This window comes from Mauremys reevesii, linkage group 6, assembly GCF_016161935.1.
Source record: "Mauremys reevesii isolate NIE-2019 linkage group 6, ASM1616193v1, whole genome shotgun sequence".
Lineage (NCBI taxonomy): Eukaryota > Metazoa > Chordata > Testudines > Geoemydidae > Mauremys > Mauremys reevesii.
In genome coordinates, this window is record NC_052628.1 from 129,212,610 (window position 1) to 129,234,979 (window position 22,370).

General features: G+C 43.3%; 1 protein-coding gene across 4 annotated transcripts in view; it reads left to right on the forward strand.

The window, feature by feature from the left end:
* TDRD7 (tudor domain containing 7) overlaps positions 1-22,370 on the forward strand; it is a 115,838-nt gene that overhangs the window by 72,324 nt on the left and 21,144 nt on the right. For all 4 annotated transcript variants that reach the window (XM_039544464.1, XM_039544463.1, XM_039544462.1 and 1 more), the window contains exons 8-11: positions 7,226-7,412; positions 9,223-9,334; positions 19,348-19,550; positions 19,670-19,804. In XM_039544464.1, coding sequence (XP_039400398.1) covers positions 7,226-7,412; positions 9,223-9,334; positions 19,348-19,550; positions 19,670-19,804 — 637 coding nt within the window. The remainder of the gene's footprint in view (positions 1-7,225; positions 7,413-9,222; positions 9,335-19,347; positions 19,551-19,669; positions 19,805-22,370) is intronic.

The window sequence follows — 22,370 nt, forward strand, 5'->3', positions numbered from 1 at the left end:
CACTCTCTGAGAGGGAGAAATGATGCAATTCTACATCTGCCCCAATGGGATACTCCCCATTCCATGATGTCATCTGTCCTACTGAAGGAGTATGGCAGATGACACTAAACTGGGAGGAGTGGTAGATATGCTGGAGGGTAGGGATAGGATACAGAGGGTCCTAGACAAATTAGAGGATTGGACCAAAAGAAATTTGAGGTTCAACAAGGACAAGTGCAGAGTCCTGCACTTAGGACGGAAGAATCCCATGCACTGCTACAGACTAGGGACCAAATGGCTAGGCAGCAATTCTGCAGAAAAGGACCTAGAGGTTACAGTGAACGAGAAGCTGGATATGAGTTGACAGCCTTCTTGGCAACAAGAGCACACTAACGGCATTTTGGGCTGTATAAGTAGGGACATTACCAGCAGATCGAGGGATATGATCATTCCCCTCTATTCGGCATTTGTGAGGCCTCATCTGGAGTACTATGTCCAGTTTTGGGCCTCACACTACAAGAAGGATGTGGAAAAATTAGAAAGAGAGCAACAAAAATAATTAGGGAGCTGGAGCATGAGACTTATGAGGCAAGGCCGAGGGAACTGAGATTGTTTAGTCTGCAGAAGAGAAGAATAAGGGGGGATTTGATAGCTGCTTTCAACTACCTGAAAGGGGATTCCAAAGAGGATGGATCTAGACTATTCTTAGTGGTAGCAGATGACAGAACAAGGAGTAATGGTCTCAAATTGCAGTTGGGGAGGTTTAGGTTGGATGTTAGGCAAAACTTTTTTACTAGGTGAAGCACTGGAATGGCTTACCTGGGGGGTGGGGGGGTGGAATCTCCTTCCTTTGAGGTTTTTAAGGTCAGGCTTGACAAAGCCCTGGCTGGGATGATTTAGTTGGGGTTGATCCTGCTCTGAGCAGGGGGTTGGACTAGATGACCTCCTGAGGTTCCTTCCAACCCTGATATTCTATGACTAGGGAAGCTAGTGAGACGGTGTTGGATGCAATGCTATCAATGTGATCAGATTCCTCTCTTATTTGTTTGGACCATGACACTGTCTCGGCTGTTCCTTTGTTTAGTTTAGATTGGTGCTTGGATGATACCCTGCTGTCTGAGATTTAACCAGGGTAGAATAGAAGTTGAAGCAGTTGGATGGGGATTTTAAGATATTCAGATTTGCATTGTTAGAAGTAGTCCTAGTGAGCATGATTTTGTGGTTATCAAGCACTTTAGCCACCTCACTTGCACTCTAAACTTCATAATAGGGATATTGCCGCCATAGGTAGGTTGGTATATGCATATATTTACAGGTATAGATCCTACAATATAGATACATGGATGTGATTTAACTCTTTCTAGCACTATAGTTAGTAATTTTTGTTGTTTTCCCTTAGGAATAAATTCACTCATTGAAGCTAAAGCCTCCTGATCACTCAAGTTGATTCTCTTTATAGATAGAGATAGAGATTCTATTAGTTTACTATTTTGGAAGGAACACAGTAGAGTGCACTGCCATAGTGAACATTTTAAAAATTGAGTTGCATTTTCAGTTTAAAAATGAAGTGAATTTCATGTTTGAAATGAACTGTAGCTAAAAATGCAATAATTCCTGCCTTCATGGCTTGATATGTAATGGATTCTCTTCACAAAGGTGAATTACATTGAATACAAAGCAAATACTTAACATAAGAAAGGCCGTACCGGGTCAGACCAAAGGTCCATCTAGCCCAGTATCTGTCTACCGACAGTGGCCAATGCCAGGTGCCCCTGAGGGAGTGAACCTAACAGGCAATGATCAAGTGATCTCTCTCCTGCCATCCATCTCCATCCTCTGACGAACAGAGGCTAGGGACACCAGTCTTACCCATCCTGGCTAATAGCCATTTATGGACTTAGCCACCATGAATTTATCCAGTCCCCTTTTAAACATTGTTATAGTCCTAGCCTTCACAACCTCCTCAGGTAAGGAGTTCCACAAGTTTACTGTGCGGCGTGAAGAAGAACTTCCTTTTATTTGTTTTAAACCCGCTGCCTATTAATTTCATTTGGTGACCCCTAGTTCTTGTATTATGGGAATAAGTAAATAACTTTTCCTTATCCACTTTCTCAACATCACTCATGATTTTATATACCTCTATCATGTCCCCCCTTAGTCTTCTCTTTTCCAAGCTGAAGAGTCCTAGCCTCTTTAATCTTTCCTCGTATGGGACCCTCTCTAAACCCCTAATCAATTTAGTTGCTCTTTTCTGAACCTTTTCTAGTGCTAGAATATCTTTTTTGAGGTGAGGAGACCACATCTGTACCCAGTATTCGAGATGTGGGCGTACCATGGATTTATATAAGGGCAATAATATATTCTCAGTCTTATTCTCTATCCCCTTTTTAATGATTCCTAACATCCTGTTTGCTTTTTTGACCGCCTCTGCACACTGTGTGGACATCTTCAGAGAACTATCCACAATGACTCCAAGATCTTTTTCCTGACTCGTTGTAGCTAAATTAGCCCCCATCATATTGTATGTATAGTTGGGGTTATTCTTTCCAATGTGCATTACTTTACATTTATCCACATTAAATTTCATTTGCCATTTTGTTGCCCAATCATAGTTTTGTGAGATCTTTTTGAAGCTCTTCACAGTCTGCTTTGGTCTTAACTATCTTGAGTAGTTTAGTATCATCTGCAAACTTTGCCACCTCACTGTTTTACCCCTTTCTCCAGATCATTTATGAATAAATTGAATAGGATTGGTCTGAGGACTGACCCTTGGGGAACACCACTAGTTACCCCTCTCCATTCTGGGAATTGACCATTAATTCCTACCCTTTGTTCCCTGTCCTTTAACCAGTTCTCAATCCATGAAAGGACCTTCCCTTTTATCCCATGACAGCTTAATTTACGTAAGAGCCTTTGGTGAGGGACCTTGTCAAAGGCTTTCTGGAAATCTAAGTACACTATGTCCACCGGATCCCCCTTGTCCACATGTTTGTTGACCCCTTCAAAGAACTCTAATAGATTAGTAAGACACGATTTCCCTTTACAGAAACCATGTTGACTATTGCTCAAGAGTTTGTTTTTCTATGTGTCTGACAATTTTATTCTTTACTATTGTTTTGACTAATTTGCCCGGTACCAACGTTAGACTTACCGGTCTGTAATTGCCGGGATCACCCCTAGAGCCCTTTTTAAATATTGGCGTTACATTAGCTAACTTCCAGTCATTGGGTACCGAAGCCAATTAAAGGACAGGTTACAAACCTTAGTTAATAGTTCCGCAACCTCACATTTGAGTTCTTTCAGAACTCTTGGGTGAATGCCATCTGGTCCCGGTGACTTGTTAATGTTGAGTTTATCAATTAATTCCAAAACCTCCTCTAGTGACACTTCAATCTGTGACAGTTCCTCAGTTTTATTACCTACAAAAGCCAGCTCAGGTTTGGGAATCTCCCTAACATCCTCAGCCGTGAAGACTGAAGCAAAGAATCCATTTAGTTTCTCCGCAATGACTTTATCATCTTTAAGCGCTCCTTTTGTATTTTGATAGTCAAGGGGCCCCACTGGTTGTTAAGCAGGCTTCCTGCTTCTGATGTACTTAAAAAAACATTGTTATTACCTTTGGAGTTTTTGGCTAGCCGTTCTTCAAACTCCTCTTTGGCTTTTCTTATTACACTCTTGCACTTAAGTTGGCAGTGTTTGTGCTCCTTTCTATTTGCCTCACTAGGATTTGACTTCCACTTTTTAAAGGAAGTCTTTTTATCTCTCACTGCTTCTTTTACATGGTTGTTAAGCCACGGTGGCTCTTTTTTAGTTTGTACTGTTTTTCTTAATTTGGGGTATACATTGAAGTTGGGCCTCTATTATGGTGTCTTTATAAAGGGCCCATGCAACTTGCAGGGATTTCACTTTAGTCACTGTACCTTTTAACTTTTGTCTAACTAACCCCCTCATTTTTGTATAGTTCCCCCTTTTGATATTAAATGCCACAGTGTTGGGCAGTTGGTGTTCTTCCCACCACAGGGATGTTGAATGCTATTGTATTATGGTCACTATTTCCAAGTGGTCCTGCTATAGTTATCTCTTGGACCAGCTCCTGCGCTCCACTCAGGATTAAATCTAGAGTTGCCTCTCCCCTTGTGGGTTCCCGTACCAGCTGCTCCATGAAGTAGTCATTTAAAGTATCGAGAAATTTTATCTCTGCATTTCGTCCTGAAGTGAAATGTTCCCAGTCAATATGGGGATAATTGAAATCCCCCACTATTATTTGGTTCTTAATTTTGATAGCCTCTCTAATTTCCCTTAGCATTTCATCATCAATATTACTGTCCTGGTCAGGTGGTCGATAATAGATCCCTACTGTTATATTTTTACTAGAGCATGAAATTTCTATCCATAGAGATTCTATGGAACATGTGGATTTGCTTAAGATTTTTACTTCATTTGAATCTACACTTTCTTTCACATATAGTGCCACTCCTCCCCCTGCACGGCCTGTTCTGTCCTTCCGATATATTTTGTACCCTGGAATGATTGTGTCCCATTGATTGCTCTCAGTCCACCAGGTTTCTGTGATGCCTATTATATCTATATCCTCCTTTATCACAAGGCACTCTAGTTCACCCATCTTATTATTTAGACTTCTGGCATTTGTGTACAAGCACTTTAAAAACTTGTCCCTGTTTATTAGCCTGCCTTTTTCTGATGTGCCAGATTCTTTTTTATGTGACTGTTTATCATCTGATCCGGCCCTTACATTATACTTTTCAGTCCTCTGCTCCTGACTATAACCTGGAGATTCTCTATCATCAGACTCTCCCCTAAGAGAAGTCTGTGTCCGATCCACACGCTCCTCTGCAGCAGTCGGCTTTCCCCCATCTCCTAGTTTAAAAACTGCTCTACAACCTTTTTAATGTTTAGTGCCAGCAGTCTGGTTCCACTTTGGTTTAGGTGGAGCCCATCTCTCCTGTATAGGCTCCTCCCATCCCAGAAGTTTCCCCAGTTCCTAATGAACATGAACCCCTCCTCTCTACACCATCGTCTCATCCACGCATTGAGGCTCTGAAGCTCTGCCTGCCTACCTGGCCCTGCGCGTGGAACTGGGAGCATTTCTGAGAATGCCACCATAGAGGTCCTGGATTTCAGTCTCTTCCCTAGCAGCCTAAATTTGGCTTCCAGGACATCTCTCCTACCCTTCCCTCTGTCATTGGTACCTACATGTACCACGACCACCGGCTCCTCCCCAGCACTACACATAAGTCTATCTAGATGCCTCGAGAGATCCGCAACCTTCGCACCAGTCAGGCAAGTCACCATACGGTTCTCCCGGTCATCACAAACCCAGCTATCTACGTTTCTAATAATCGAATCTCCCATTACTAACACCTGCCTTTTCCTAGAAACTGGAGTTCCCTCCCCCGGAGAGGCAACCTCAATGCGAGAGGCAACCCCAGCACCATCTGGAAGGAGGGTCCCAACTATGGGAAGGTTTCCTTCTGCTCCCATTGACTGCTCTACTTCCCTGGGCCTTTCATCCTCCTCAACAGCGCAGGAGCTGTCTGACTGGAGGTGGGACAATTCTACAGTGTCCCAGAAAGCCTCATCAACATACCTCTCTGCCTCTCTTAGCTCCTCCAGTTCCGCCACCCTGGCCTCCAAAGTCCGTACATGGTCTCTGAGGGCCAGGAGCTCCTTGCACCAACTGCACACATACTCCACCCGCCCACAGGGCAGGTAATCATACATGCAACACTCAGTGCAATAAACTGGATAGCCCCCACTCTGCTGCTGGGCTTCTGCCTGCATTGTCTCCTAGTTAGTGGAAGGGTGATTTACAGAAAGGAGTTTTGGAATGTGGTTCGGTTTACAGGTTTTGGGGGGCCACAGGGAAGGGGTTACGGCCGGCAAGGGACTCCCATTCCCCTTCTAAACTCCCTTGCGAAACTCCCTGTTAGCAGCCCCTGTTCGCAAAATATAGTAATATATAACATGTAGCTGGATACCTTAGCATATGATGGAGTGTTGTGATTTTACAATCTAAGTAAATGTTATGTAAAGATAACTTTAAAAGAATCAGGAAAAGGAAATCTCTCTCCTGGTATAAACTTGATTTGATACTTCACTGGCTTTGAGAAAACAGTCATTTAATACCCTGTTAAACGGATGTTTGAATATTGCCAGAAACTAGTTAAGCAAGAATGTCCTGAGTGATCATATGGCATAATTTTTTTACGTTTTTAAATGAAATTTGGCGCTCTTCTGCCCTTGGTTTGGGTTTATATAACCTTTGCCTTTATAGCTGGGCTGCTGCAGCAGTCTGTCTATCTACTAGACTGCAGCTCTGCATTTTGCCACTGACAAGTGAAAGGAAGCAGTGTGACAGCTGATGGCACAGTAACAGCTGGACTAGCACATGAATGGTAATGAGTAAAGGATTAGAGTTAACCACAGTTAAAGAAAATAACTTCACTTTTTTCCCAAGTCACAGCCAAGGGAAATGGATGGAGGGGCAATCAGGGAGATCAGAATCTGACCCGCTGAAGAATGGATTGTTCTGGGAAACAAATTGTCTAGGGATGAACGAGGACAGCAGCCTAGTATTAGGGATCAAGTCTGGAGATTCAGGAGAGAGACTGCAGCAGATGGTCTGACAAGTTTGATGCCTAAAGCTGCTCTAGTTTCCCTGAGATTCGTGTGGGGAAATTTCCTTTTGCACAAAGTTTAACTTGGTGAAATCACTGATGTAACCAATGTTTCCATGAATGTGGAGGGTCACAATCCCTTAAAATGTCAAAGATAAGTTCCAATTTCCTAGTTGCATCATATCTAACTTCAGACACCACTTAGCTTATAAAATGAAATATACCTTCACTACCAGAAGTGCTAGGGACTTTCACTGGAAAAGTTCAAGTTCTAAAGAGTACTATAAGATCCCTTACGGTATTGGACTGATCCACTAGCAATTTTCTTTTTGGATACTTACAATCGAATCCAATTTGTGTCGCAAACAGTTATATTGGGTCTCTCATTAGACCCTTACCTAGCTTCAGATAGTACTACTAAATTCATTGCTTCTCTAAGAACTATAACTCTGTTTCTGTATCCTCATTTTTTGAGAAGGAAAGTTCAGATACCGATGTGACTAAATACGTACATGTATGCTTTTTCTGTTTCAGTTTTTGCATCTGCTCAACTTTTCTGTTGCTGTACTTACCTCTTTGGTGGATTTGTTTCCCCTGACATACTGTAGGTACGTGGGCAAAGACTATTCTGCTGCTCAAGAACTAATGGAAGATGAGATGAAAGAATATTATAGTCAGAATCCCACAGTATTGCTAATGCAGTCTGTAAGCATTGGACAACTTGTCGCTGTACATGCTGAGGAAGATGCCTGGTTGCGTGCTCAGATAATTTCAGTGGAAGACAATAGAATAAAGGCAAGCAACTCTTCCATTCTGACACTTTGTGAAAAAGAATTAGTATAAATAATAACACAGGTAATAGCTGTGCATTTATCACAGCAGAATCACTCTGCAGTACGCAGCAACAAATTGCTTTTGCTCTTCATTATATGAAAAAACTATGGTTTTAAAAATAATTACAGCATTGCAGCTACAGTAAATGGTCTGTGGCATTTTTCCTTTTATTATTTTATTTTAGGCTTTTCTGTGTTCATTGGTATCTCTAATACACTAATGTATCCTGTGCATCATTATGAAACCTGGAAGTAGTATCTCCATCTTCCAGATATAGAATGTAAATGTCAATAGATAACTAGAATGCTGATCTCCTGAGCCCAGTCCTAGTGCAGTTACCACAAGTCTATCCTTACTGTGTTTTTTTGCAGCTTAGCACTAGAGCTTAGGCTCACTTACGCTGACTCGGTAGTCCTGCTATTGTACTCAGTATGCTGGTTAATGGAATACCTTGAACAAAATTATTGAACTCTTTATGCTGCTGCAGTTTCTCTTCTTGTTCTTTAAAGTCACTGTATTTTTGGTGGCTCTACTTTTAGAGAATTAGAACATGACTGAACTGAAAGTTTTTTTAAGAAAAATTTCAAACCTTTGTGTCTAGTGTCACTATGTAGTTATACTAACTAACCTTAAATGTTAGGTTTTTATTTTTTGCAGTCTCTACTTCCCTAGTCAGCATGACATACTTCCACTAAGATCTGCTAAACACACTTCTAATACTAGTCCACTTCACAAATTAGTCTAGTGGAGACGTGCAGTTTTAAGTATCTGTTCCAAAACTGTGTGAGTTCTCATTCAGCTGGGAAATCATGAGGTGAGAGAATCTGTCCAGTATTCGAAGGCTTTAGTATTAGCTGCAGAAAAACTGCAAGGACAATAGTAGCTAATGTACCTCTGATTTCTCTCCAGATTACAGCTAACTGCAATGGCTTGCACAGTAAGGGGGCCAATGGTGCATTGTAAGAACAGCCTGCTTTCTGAAGTATCACTTCCAGATTTCTTGTTGAAGTCTGTCTTTCTGGAGTGTCTGGTTTGCACATCAGATTTTCAGAAAGGCTTCTAAATCGCTATCCCTGAGCCTGGTGATCTTCAAGAAGTTAGCATGGTGCAGTATGTAGTTCAGAAAAACAAGAGACCATCTGTATAAGCTGCTACAAAGCATCACTATAGCTGCTTCTGTTCCAACCACCATCAGCCATTTTCTCCCACTGACTGAGCAATATACCTATTGAGATGATATGAAGTCTGCTGTATTCTCAAACCATGTAATTAACTCAAAAAGGTTCCATTCTCATTACAAAAACAAAAGGGAAATACCTAGAACTGCATTGAAATACTATTAAAGGGTCTGGCCTAAACCCACAAAAGCCAAAAAATTCAGAATTACCACTTTACTGCCATATTCTGTACCGTTCTGAGGCAATATGTACTAGAAAGCACTATCATTTTGTACCCTTTGAAGTGCTGATGTTCCAAGGAACGGCTAACACTGATCTTGCAGTGATTTCAGAAAAGAGAAAAAGGGTGTAGAGCACTTTTTCTAAACCTTGTTTTAATTGACATTAAGTTAGTTTGAAGAATTTTCATATAATGGTATTGCAAATTATATACCATGTTAATGAGAAGCAGATTTTTGTTAACAGCTGGCTGTATAAAAAGGTGTTACTAAATAATAAGTCCACCAAGTTTTTGTTTTCTGGATAAATCATTAAAATAGTACTAACATACTTGTAATATGAAAAATAAATGTTTCTCTTTTTCTTTCAATTAGGTATGCTATGTTGATTATGGCTTCAGTGAGTTTATTGAAAACAACAAAGTGTACAAACTAGATAGACGCTTCTATTTGCTTCCATTCCAAGCTGCAAAATGTAAACTAGCAGGTAAGAGGAACTCTTTTGAGAGAATTATTAAGTTGCATGCAAAATTATGGTACTAGATATTTAAGAGGTTGGGGCAGGAAAAGAGCCAAAAACCTTACTGCCTACTTCAGAGAAACCTGGGAAATGAAGGTGAGAAATGAAGTTAAATCAAATTAATGTTTTTATTTTGGCTAGATTATTAAAGATGAGTCTGTTTTCAAAAGGCCTTTGTTTTACCAGAAGAAAATAAATTATTTTATTGAGTCTAGAGGGATCTTGATTGTATATTTCATGGTCGAAGCTTGATTTAAGACTAGAAAGAGATCAGCTGAAGTTTCTCTGGTTTTCTTAGTGTCTGTTTTATTTTTTGATGGAGAAAGCTAGTTACTCTCATCCTCCCTCCCTGCTTCATTCTTTTTATTACACTTGCTTGTTGCATCTTATTTATGTTGCTGGGCAGGTCTTCCAGATCCTCCAAGTTTGGAGCCCCATTATACAAGGCGCTGTATAGACACGTGGTATAAGTCCCTGTCCCAAAGAGCTTGCAGCCTAAGTAGACAACACAGACAAAAACAGGAGAGAAAGGAAGGTATAATTGCTCCATTTTACATATGGGGGAAAACGGAGGCCCAGAGAGACTAAGGGTCAGAGCTACAAAGGTATTTAATCTCCTAAAGATGCAGATAGACACCTGATAGGAGTTACAAAAACCCCTAATAAGCAGGTTAAATACCTATGTTCCTGTAACACTTTCTTGGTGTATCCAACATTGTAAATCACCGTTACCCTTCTGCCTCAGCATAAAAGGAATCTGCTGGTGCTGAACTGAGTTATGACAACTCCTTCCCACTCCAGTTTTGGTAGCCAGACCCACAGATTTCTGTTTTAACTTTGCCTTGTAGGTTAACCCTTTGTGGTGTTCAGTTCCTGAACTCTCCAGAAGTGTCACCCTACAGTATCCATCCTGTTACTGGACACTCACAGAAATTACCAAGTGTGTGTGGGGGGGGGGGGGAGAGGGAGGGTGAAGGAGAGTGTCTGTCTGTGTGTGTGGTGATAGACCCAGGCCAGTTGGGTATAGCAGAAGGCAGATATACTGGCCAGTGGATTAACAGTTTTCTGTTCCCTGACTGACCAGAGCAGGGGCTGCTCCAGACTAATGAGAACACCTGACTCTAATTAGCCTGCAAAAAGTCAGGTGAGGCCATTAAGCTAATGTGACCACCTGACTCTAATTAAGGCCCTGCTGGTACTATAAAAAGGGCTCACTCCAGTCAGGCAGAGGAGCCAGGGAGCCAGAGGAGAGGAAGTGCGGCTGAAGGGCTGGTTACTGAAGACACCCTCAAACCATCGTTAAGGGAGCCCTAAGGTAAGGGTGAAGAAGGGAGAAGCAGGAGAGCTGTGAGGAAGTGGCCCAGGGAAATATAGCAATTCTGGCAGTAAAAGGTTGGCTGCCAACAGCTGCTACGATTAGGGTCCTTGGGCCGGAACCCAGAGTAGAGGGCGGGCCCGGGTTCCCCCCAACCCACCCCTACAGGAACATCTCCTGGGAGGGGAGGTCAGGCTCCTGTCAGGACAGGAGGCTAAACTGTTCTGAAATAAGCCCCCAGGGACAACAGAGACTGTGGGAGTTCTCTCACCAACCTCCTTGCTGGCCTGTGATGAAAAGGGCTCAGTAGACTGTAACCCTGGCCCTAGAGAGAGAAGGGCTACGTGGAGGGTCACAGTGAGCCACCGAGGCTAGCGTAAACCGCCTAGAAGTGCAGGACCCACGGGGCCACGGTCAGAGCTCTGTCACAGCATGTACACACACCACTTGTTTGATTTAACTGGGAATTCACACTCTGTTTAACGTAACAGCACTGATGTATGCTTATAATAACAGACATTTATTAACCAAAAACTTGATTTAAGTGATACCATGCAAGAATAGTAGACAGAAATGGTTACAAATAAAACAAAAGGCTAACATGCTTCTAAGTGTTTAAATTTAACTTGTTTGCAGTTTTGTTGTAGCCATTTTGGTCCCAGAATATTAGACCGGATGGGTGAGGTAGTATCTTTTATTGTACCAACTTCTTTTGATGAAAGACAAACTTTTGAGCTTACTTTGAAGAGCTCTGTATAAGGTCAAAAGCTTGTTTATTTCATCAGTAGAAATTGGTACAATAAAATATATTACCTCACCCTACCTCTCTCTCTAAAACTTGACGGGTTATAGCCTTGACTAAAGTAAGCTTCTTACCTCAAGCAGCCTTTCAGCATCACCCACCTATGTGGCAGGGTTTTCACTGTTTAGAGATGCAAAGAGCACTCACCCCTTTATCCCCTAAGTGATGGATAACAAGATTCCATTTTGCTTCTGCATATATTCCCCAAAGTTCCATTGTCTTTATTTCAAGAGTCAGGGTGACCCCCTGGGGTGAGACTCTGGTGTGCTGATACCATGCCGTTTCCTCATCCTTCTGGTAATTGGTGTTTACCTCCGAGGCAAATGAACTGCCCGTTGTCTCTGGCATCACCATACTTAATTTATATTAGAGACATATTGATAACTATACTGCCTCTTGTCTGGAAGAAATCCTGTTTTTCCCTTTGTTTGGGTCTGTGTTAATAATACATTTTACAGTGATATTAATGACCAGTGTGTCACGGGCTTTCATTTGATATCTCACAGAACATTATTTAGAGATGGTTTTGACAGCAACGTGTAAGGTGTAGTGAGTTTGTCAGGCTTCATAGGAATTGCTGTTACATGGCAGTGAACCCATTGCCAGTGGGCACTGAGCAGCTGTTAGGGTCACAATCCCATTGACTTAAATGGGAGTTTAGACCTCTTGTAAATCTTACTAGGCATTAGGTCTGGCCAGAAAACAAGGTCTTAGAGTGCTTGTATATGCCTGTTACACCGTAGGGGGGTGTGCATCCCATACACCCAGTGTTGGGAAGTTTTCTCTAGTGGTTCCCTCAGTTCCTTCTTACCATCTGTGGTTGCTAGTTGAAACCTTTTGTGTTCCCTGTGAATAAACAGCCTGGTGGTTCTTTGAGCGTATGTCCCCGTGGCTGCGTCACTGCACTAAGTGAGTTCTCAACCAGAGACTGCAAAGTAGTAGTCGTGGGCCCACGCCTGTGCAAAACAGTTCATCTTGCTCTGAATGAGGACATGTAGGGAGGCATGAGCCTGCTGGCACTCAGTTCCTTCTGCACAGCCTGCAACTCAAGACCGTTTTACTTATTGCTGTGTTTGGCTTCCTGCCTTGACTTGTGTATTTTGTGTTGGCTGTTTTTGTTTTTGTAGCTTTTCTTTTAATTCTGTTTCGTTACATCTTACTTTGTGTTGGTCAAGAAGAAGAGGGGGGCTCTTCTCCTTCTTGTTGTGTTAACAGTTCTACTCCAACACAAGATTAAATCCAAAACCCCAGAGTTTAAGAGCTATGAAACATGCCACTGGTCCTTTCCCCACAGCAACGGACACTCTAGCTGCCTGTGGTGTTTGGGGGGACTCGCACAACCCTGCCAACATTTGACTGGGTTTTAAGGTCAGATTCAAGGAAGACGGAGAGTAAAATGAAGCTCATACTAATGGAGCATGCCTTGGCTCCTGAAGGGTTCACTTCCCTCCCCTATACATCGGCCTCTACATCAGAGACTGTTGCAGCTTTGTCTGCAGCCCTGAACAATAACACCACAAAAGAGAGGAGGCATTCTTCTCCCAGCAGGGAAACTAAGAATAGGGGCAGATCACCACATGAGACCTCTTCTCCCTCTAAGGGTACAGTAGAGTCTCCTGCTGCTTCCAGCACCAGGGAAGAAGCACCTCTTGAATGTGTCTACCACAAGAGCAACTACTGAGGCAGCACTATCCTCTCCCTTGTGAAATAGCGAGACACACATCACATCCCAACACTGGTATCTTGCAGTACCTCTGAAAGGGGATAGGACACTACAACCATCCTGGTACTGCAGCAGCCCCCTATCTCACTACCCAGTACCAACTCTAGCTTTAGGTGAAGGATATCAGAGCCCTCCGCCTCTTTCCAGGTCCATTCTTCAGAGGAGCTTTTCTCTGATGAGCCTGAATTGTCAATTGTAGAAGGATCTAAAAGCATCATCTCCATGGTACTGCCACAAATGTAACATGTTGGGACTGGTTTACACCGCCACTCTTTTTGGTACCTATTTAGCATATCATGCTTTCACCCTCACTTAATTCAGGGGAGGACTCCTCAGACTCAGATCTCTGTACAAGGATCTTTCCTCGTACTCTAGTACCCTACGCCTATCAGCCCCTGGGCATGAAGACGAGCATGAGGAACCTACCAGACGTTGTAGGCCCAGAGATTATGAATATCATTGGGGTCCCTTTCCTTATCCACCTCCCCAGTGGGGCCATTACAGTGACCAACTTCATTGGATGCCTAGGAGAAAGCACCAATACCCACCTGCTTCTACAGAACATCCTCTAGTACAGCACACCTTGGTTCTGCACATCTCTCTGGTACCAGAAAATGTACAAGAAGAACAGGAGTCTCAGCCAGAGGAGATCTCCTCTCCATCTGGAAAGTCCATCTTAACCTCTGGATGAGGCAGTAATGCCACCACCCCCTCCCTCCTGTGCAAATGATTTCAAGACCTTCAAGGAACTTATGGTGGAGGCTACCTATGAGAGTAACTGGAACTCAATATAGATCCTCGCCATCAGATAAGGAATTTAAAAGGTGGGACTTGATGGGAGGGAAGAACTATTGATCAGCCACTTTCCAAGTTTGCATTGCCAGCTACCAGGCCTTTATGGCGAAATAGGATTTCAATACATACTCCACGTTTGCACATTTTATTGAGCATTTGCCACAAAACCAAAAATCAATTTCTGTTTGTCATAATTTATTACTAAAGGACAGTTGATTGTGAAATCTTCTCTGCAAGCCACTTTAGATGCTTCCAGATGCACGGCTATGGCAGTGGTCATGAGAAGAGCATCCTGGTACCAATCCTCAGGACTTCCAGGAGAAGTTCAAAACATGATGGAAGACTTCCCATCGAAGGGCCTAAGCTCTTCAGTGAGAAAACAGGATTCTCTCTCTACACACTCAAGGACTTACCCTCACGCCCAGGGCAACATTGCAGTTACTGGGGATTGATGTGCCTGGAACAAAAAAACGATTCAGTAGATCTCAAACCACTCAGAGGTTGAGACTATTCCTTTACCATCAGCATACTTTTCCTAAGTGTAGACATGCCCTTATCTCCTGACCAATCGATCCAGCGGGGGTCAATTTATCACGTCTGGTGAAGATGCAATAAATTGACTGCCGAGCGCTCTCCCGTCTACTCCAATACTCCACTGGGGAGAGAAGCATAGGCAGAGTCAATGGGGGAGCGTCAGGACTGGACCTACCACAGTGAAGACACCACGGTAAGTAGATCTAAGTATGTCGACTTCAGCTCCGTCATTCACGTAGCTGTAGTTGTGTAACTTAGATCAATTTTCCTCCCCTTCTTCCTCCCACCCCAGTGTAGACTAGACCTAAGACTCGGACCCTTTCAGGAGAAGGACCAATGGGCCTCCAAGTCCTACTTCTATCCAATCAGCTCCTTCCTCTGAGACACTTTTGACACCTTAGTCATGGGCATAGAGTTCAGTATGCCTTTTTCACTGGATTAATGGTTGTGCAACTTTCCTCCCTCTGGAAACTATCGTGTTGCCTACGTGCTTGGGGATACCTACCTCAGACAAGTGGATAATGGAAGTAGTCAAAGTGATTATTCTGTACAATTCCATTCTATTCCTCCTTCCCATCCTACACCTGTCCCTCTTCAGGGATCCCTCTCACAAGGAACTCTTTTAAAGCAAGAGATCCACTTTTCCTTCTTCTGGGAGCTGTAGAACCAGTCCCTCCATCAGCGTTCACCAAAGGAGGGTTCTATTCCAATTACTTCCTGTGTTCCCAAGAAAAGTGCAGGGTGGAGACCAATCCTCGACCTCAGGATTTTGAACTATGTCCTAGCACAGCACTTCAGAGTGGTGACACTAGTCATCATGTTTCAATCCTTAGATCCAGAAGTCTGGTTCATTGTGCTCAACCTTCAGGATGCCTATTTCTGTTGTCCTCAACCCTTCACACAAGCATTTCCTAAGATTTGTGATTGGGGCAGATCACTGTCAATATTGATTTCTCCCCTTCAGACTCTCCACGTCCTTGAGGGTGTTTGCAAAGACTCTTGCAGTGGTAGCCCCTTGTCCACATCAGTGGGGAGTATTAGTGTTCCCATATCTGGATGACTGGCTTCTCCAGGGCCAGTCACCTCAAGAGGCAAGAAGCAAAAAGGGCATTAATGTTATTTCAATATTTGGGACTCACATCAGCCATGAAAATCCATACTGTCTCAGGTTCAGAGAACAGACTTTATTTATAGGAGCTACTCGACTCCACAACAGCAAGAGCCTACCTACCCAAGCAGAGACTCTCCACCCTGTACAACCTAATCTCAGCATAACATTGCAGCCTGCAAACAGGTGAGGAACTGCCTAAAAGTCTTGGGCCACGTGACTCCTCATGTGAGAAGGCACCTCAGGTGCCTTCAGAGACAGATAAGAACAGTGTATACCCCAAACAAACACAGCTTCTCCAAAAGCATCACAGTGCCTCAGAAGGTGTGTTGGACTCTTACATAGTGGAAAGATCCAGAGGCGGCCTGTGTTTGAACCCCATTCTTGCATTCAGTGCCTTGGAAAACCCTTGCAATGGATTGGTGTCTGTTCGGATGGAGAACTCATCTAATGGGGGAGACAGCACGATCACATGGTCGGCATAGGAATCTGCTCCATAGCTATATCTTGGAGCTATAAGCAGTATGGTAGGCTTGCCAACACTTCCTTTTTGTCATATGAGGTCTGTCAGTCAGAGTAATGCTAGATAACAGGACAGCAGTGTGCTATATCAGCATACAATGTGGAGCAAGGTCCTAGTCCTTATGCAAAGTCACTAAGGCTGTGGAACAGGCTCATCACCCATCAGGTAGAAATATCATCAGTCTATCTACGAGGCCTCCAGAATACAACTGCAGACTCCCTGAACAGACAGTTCTGGCAGGATCATGAATGGGAGCTCAAGGACCATCTTCTGCAGCATCTGACAGTACTGGGGTAAACCTCTTTTCTACCCTGAACCGTACAAAAATGTCACCTGTTCTTCTCCCAGGGAGGCCATGGTCATGACTCTGTAGGGGATACCCTAGTAACACCATGGCACAGGTCTCTTCTTTATGCCTAGCTTCCTACTCCATTAATTCTCAAGACCTTTCTCCAATTGCATCAAAAAAGGAGAAAGAGTTATCCTAGCACTCACTTGGCTGAGTCGTACTCAAACCTCATCCACCTCTCAGAGCTAACACCCCTGAAACATCTGCTCACAAAGGATCTGTTAACACATACCTCAGGGACCCTTGTTCATTACAACCCTTCCTCCTTGAATATGAGAGCATGGCTCCTCAGTGACACTCAAGCATGGAGTTAACCTATTTGAATAGTGTTCATTCATTTCTCTTATCCAGTAGAAAGCCCAGTCTGTACTCACAAGACTTACCTCCAAAAGTGGATGCTCTTCCTGTCCTGGTGCTCCCTCCTATCTTCTCAAGCACCAGAAGGTATGCTTTCCAAGATCCTGGCTTGCCAGTTAGAGACGTGTTTCTTTGACGATATGCACCGTATCAGAGTACATCTAGTCATTAAGATAAGTAGGAAAACCTCTGCTTTAGAGAGTTTCTGCCTGTGAGACCCAGCACCTTTGTTGGATCTAAATTTGTTGTCTGCTTTTATTGACCACCTTTCATGCCTTAGCATCTTGCTTGTTTCTATATCTGTTGGCAGAGGTAGCCGCCTTAATGGCCATCACCTCTGCTAGGAGAGTGAGAGAACTGAATACGCTGGTCACTGATTCCCCATTCACGGTTTTCTACAATGCAGGATTCAGCTTAGGCCACGCTGTAAGTTCCTTTTGAATGTGGTCTTAGACTGATTCAGATGGAAATCTATCTACCTGCCATTGTCCTTCCCAAAGCTGCATATGAACTAGGACAAGCAAAGACTCCACATCTTTGACATTCCTTGATCGTTAGCTTTGTAGCTGGATAGGAGAAAGCCCTTTCAAGTTTCTTTCTCGGTCTTTGTTTCTCAGACTGTGAGAGGGACAACCAATCACAACTCATAGACTTTTGAAATGGATAATGCATTATGGTGCTGCTAGTAATGCTGCAAAAGAGGTAGTGCCTCCTGACAAGCTTGTGGCACACTCAACTAGAGCACATTTGACGTCAGAAGCTTGGTGGTTTGTGTCTCGATTATGGGAAACTGCAGGGCAGCAACATGGTTTTCCATTCATACATTCACCAGATAGTATGCACTGTCTGCTGCATCAAGGGAGGACACAAATGTAGGGAAAGCGGTCCTTCAGTCCATCTTTCGATGAGATTCCAGGCCCCACTGCCTGGGGTAACAGCTTGGGAGACCCCAACAATGTAATGGACACGTGCAAGTCCTCGAAGAAAGAACAGTTACTTTACCTTCTCGTAACTGCTCTTTGAGACGTGTTGGATATGTCCATTCATGACCTACCCTTCTCCTCTGACACATCAGTCGACCATTGACTTCCTGTGCAAAGGAACTAGGGGAGAGGTGGTTCTGCACTGTGTACCATCACTCCAGAGCATAAGCCGTTCGTGTGGGGGGTATGGTCACCCTTATGCATACCGCTAGGGAGAAAATTCCAGCACCAGTGCGCAGGAGGCGCGTATGCCTGCAGTGTATCTAGAACAGTATTTGAGAAGGTAAGTAACCATTTTCTCAGTTTCATGAAAAGTTTGGAGGTTTTGACACTTGTTCTTCTTCCAGTGGGGTGGGGCGGACAAGACTCCTTAAATTTAAGGGATGGGGGATAGGGAGGCAAAGATAGAGTTGGAGTAGCCTCTATCCTCCAAAATGACTGATAGCATGGTTTAGGCAGACTAGGGACTGGAACCTGGGTTTTCCACATCCAAATGAGTGCCCCAACTGTCTGGCTATTTGCTGTTTTGGGATAGGGGATCTCTTTCTTTTTTCCAGAAATTCCATCCTGGACCTGAGAAACCTTTCTAATGACTGTTTCGTTGAAACAATATGTATCTCTGAAAAATTTCAGTTTCAACCAAAAGAAAAAATCTTTTGTTGGAAAAATTCCTGATCAGCTCTACTAGGTGACGGTCTGCATCTTTAGTCACTTATTTACGTCTGTAAATGTGACCTGAAGTGACTTGACCCAGGTCATGCATGCCTGTGGCAGACCTCGGAATTTCATCCAGGCATGAATCCCAGTCCAGTTGCCTTCACCACAAAGTCATCATGCCTCTCACCATATCTTAAATTACATTGTAAACTTTTCACAACAGTGACCTGTGGTGTGGCAGTGGCTCTGGTCTACCACTGCTCCACCCAGCCTCCAACGCCTTGCCTTCCAGGTTGAAGGGGCTTAGCCTTCCAGCTAGGTCATGTAAGAGTTCCACCCCTTCTAGGATACCTAAAGTCCCGAGTAAATGCACAGAATGTAAACTCTTCCCTTCCTCAGGGATGCTGTGATAGGCAGCAGCCCGCACTGGTTCCTGGTCTTAGCCAAACTTGTCTCCCACAGTGAGAGCTCCAGGTCTGTGTTCCCTTTTTATACAGCAATTAAAACTTAGAACCTACTGTATCTTGCATTTGTGATTTTTGTGTAAGAAAATGGCCATGAGTGACCATGGAGAATATTTTTACTTTGGCATATTGCTTTCCTTTACAACTCCCCTGTATTAGTCTTGAAAGTGTATGATACAAAAGCATTTTTGGGGGGAAATTACACTAAAGAAGAAATGTTACAGAAAACTAGGGGGAGGTCTCTTTACAAATACAGTACATCGCCTGTTGTGTTCTGATTCTTGGAGCTGAGCTCCCAAATGCAGGCAGAGATACTACACTTCCCTGTGGGAAAATGATGGGTGGAAATTCTGAACTGCTTATTTCACAGGGCTGGAAGCCTTTTTTGATGATCCTGTTTTAGTGAAAGTTGTTGAATCACAAACCTGTGGCAAGATATTTGCTGTGGAAATACTGGAAAAGAGTGATATTCCGCTTGTTGTTCTGTATGACACATCAGGAGAGGATGATATAAATATCAACGTCACCTGTCTGAAGGCCTTGTGTGACAAATCGCTTGAACTACACCTTCAGGTACTATTTTATGTATGATATAATACTTGTTTATTTAAAATTCTGAAGTGTTAAATCATGGGGAAGGAGTACAATACCAGAAACTTGTTAAATTTCTTCCTTCAAATATTTTGTTGCAGGCAGATGCTTTATATACAAATGTTAGAGTAACCAACGTTTGCTCTGATGGAACCCTATATTGCCAGGTGCCATCGAAGGGCCTAGCCAAACTCTGTGAGATATTGCAAATGTTGGAAGACTACTTCCATTACAAGGTGTGTAATGAGCAGGAAGGTGCTGAGGTAATGTTTTTGATTGTCTTACACTCCCTGCATCTCAGCTTAACTCTTTACTGAGGCACAGAGCAGGAATTCTGTCTTTCAGGACTTTTCAGAAAGCATTAGTATTAAACAGGGCTGCTATCTAAAACCCTGACTGTAGCTGTTAATAACTGTTCCCAGCCAGCTTCAGAGTACCCATACAATTTCTTAGTAAAACATTTAATAAACAGAAAAGCTATTGTAAACAGTTTTTGGAATATACTTATGAATAACTTCTTAACAAAAGCTAGTAAACTGGATGTAGTAAATTTCCTCATCTCTCATACAGACTTCCCCACTTTGTAGCTATTATATTTTAAATGCAAGGTTTCAACATGATGGTTACACTTCTGTACATTAGTGCACACAAACACTCTAATTCTCTCAGGTGATTTTTGTGGTCTTTATAGAGTGACCATTTTATTTATTTATATATAATGTGTGTGTCATCTGCACTCTTCTGAGCTTGAAAATGGAAAAAGCTGAGTTGCAGCCAAACGCTTTGGAGCCTTGTCAGCAAACAAAAGTCTGGGGATCCTACTAGCTAGCAGCATTCCAACCCTTGAGTTAACAGTTGACTGGCTCCCTTGTTGGTGAGACAGAAATCTGTTGTCTGTATTGATACAGTGATACAGATATTAGGATCAGCATATCCACTATCCAGTCCCTGGATCTCTAAGATGCTCATTCTGTAGAGCACTAGCTTTTCCCCATGAGCCAAGTCAGGTAAGAGTGTATAAACCATCACCTCACTGAGCTCTGCCCTGTTCTCTTTTTAACTGGAACAAGATTGCAGTTCAGCTCAATTAGCTGATAGCTAAATGTAGGTTCCATAGTCTCTGTAGCCCAGGGGTCCCCAATGCGGTGCCCGCAGGCGCCATGGCACCCACCGGCGCATCTAAGTGCGCCCGCGAACTGGCCAGCAGACAAGCATCCACCGAATTGCCACCGACAAGCAGTGTCATCCAGAGGCGTTGCTGCTGAAATGCCACCAATTTTCTGCGGCTTTTCGGCAGCGATGCCTCTGGATGACGCTGCTTGTTGGTATTTAGGTGGCGACGCCTGTTAACGTCGCTTGTCAGCAGCATTTCGGCAGATGCTCGTCCACCGCCATGGTCCTCCACCGGACGAAAAAGGTTGGGGACCACTGTGTAGCCACTAGGGGTGACGCATTCTCCCGTCCCAGATCCTCCCTCTAGGTCTGTAAAACACTACAGTGGAGTCAAACATTATTTAATAGATGGCTTCCTTAATAAGGAAAGCTGGAATAACACTCACCTGTGTCCTAAATGGTACAGGGATAGGGACACAGCCCTTGAACCAGACATGTCTTGGTCCTGTATGGAGCAGCCATTAAGTCCACAGGGCTATCTTTACCTCCTGTATTTATAACCTTTCCTCTCAGAATCTGGCTGTATTCTCAAATGTTTGCCCTAAATGAAAACATCTCATACAGCTTCTTAAAAAAGTTACTGAGCATGTGTAGCAACTGCCACACCCTATTTCTGGATGTTTCTGTCCCTCTTAGTGAGTCCCTCTGCTCTGCTCTAGTCTTTGAATACTCTGCCTGCACATCTGCAAACAGAAATCTGTGATTCCTTTCTTTACGCCAAATAGTCAAATACACTATAAAGCGTGTGGGTTACATCTGTTCCCAAATATGTAATGGGCTGAGTTGGAAATGAGGAGAGCTTTCATTGTCATCCCTTTTGGCTCCAGGATATTGAAGATATTTGACATTCTAATACAAAGGTTGATGAATGTTTCAGTTTTAGTCTCCTTGCTGAAGCTTTTGCTAGCCATCTCTTGTAGTAGTCTCTGCTCTTGGTCTGTCACTTTTATGCTTCTCTGGACAAGAACTGTTCACAACCAACCCAATAGGTTTTTTGCTCATAGAAGCAATCAAGATGCTCTCCCCAAACCCCCCAAGAGATTCCCTTGTGCCTCTCATTCTTGCCTGACTTTTCTCATCGGCAAGGCTTTTGTAGAGGTGAGGTGCAAGCCCACCGTAGCACTTGCAAGACCCACATTTTACTTTGATGTGACAAGCAGTGCAGTTAAGGAGGAGACCAGTTTTTAAACTTTCTCCAGCTCTGCCGATCAAGGTTTAGGGCAGCTTTGGTGCTCATTCTCTCCCTGGAAATAAAACCTTGAATTTTTTTTTAAATCCCTTAGGTTAGATCCAAAGTGATAAACAGAAACTTCTTAAGTATCAGAGGGGTAGCTGTGTTAGTTTTGTATCCACAAAAACAACAAGGAGTTCGGTGGCACTTTAAAGACTAGCCGATTTATTTGGGCATAAGCTTTCATGGATTACAACTCACTTCTTCAGATGCACGGAGTGAAAATTACAGATACAGGCATAAGTATATATTGGCACATGAAGAGAAGGGAATTACCTTACAAGTGGAGAACCAGTGTTGAAGACCAATTTAGTCAGGGTGGATGTGGTCCACTCCCAGTAATTGATGAGATGTCAATACCAAGAGAGGGAAAATTGCTTTTGTAGTCAGCCAGTCAC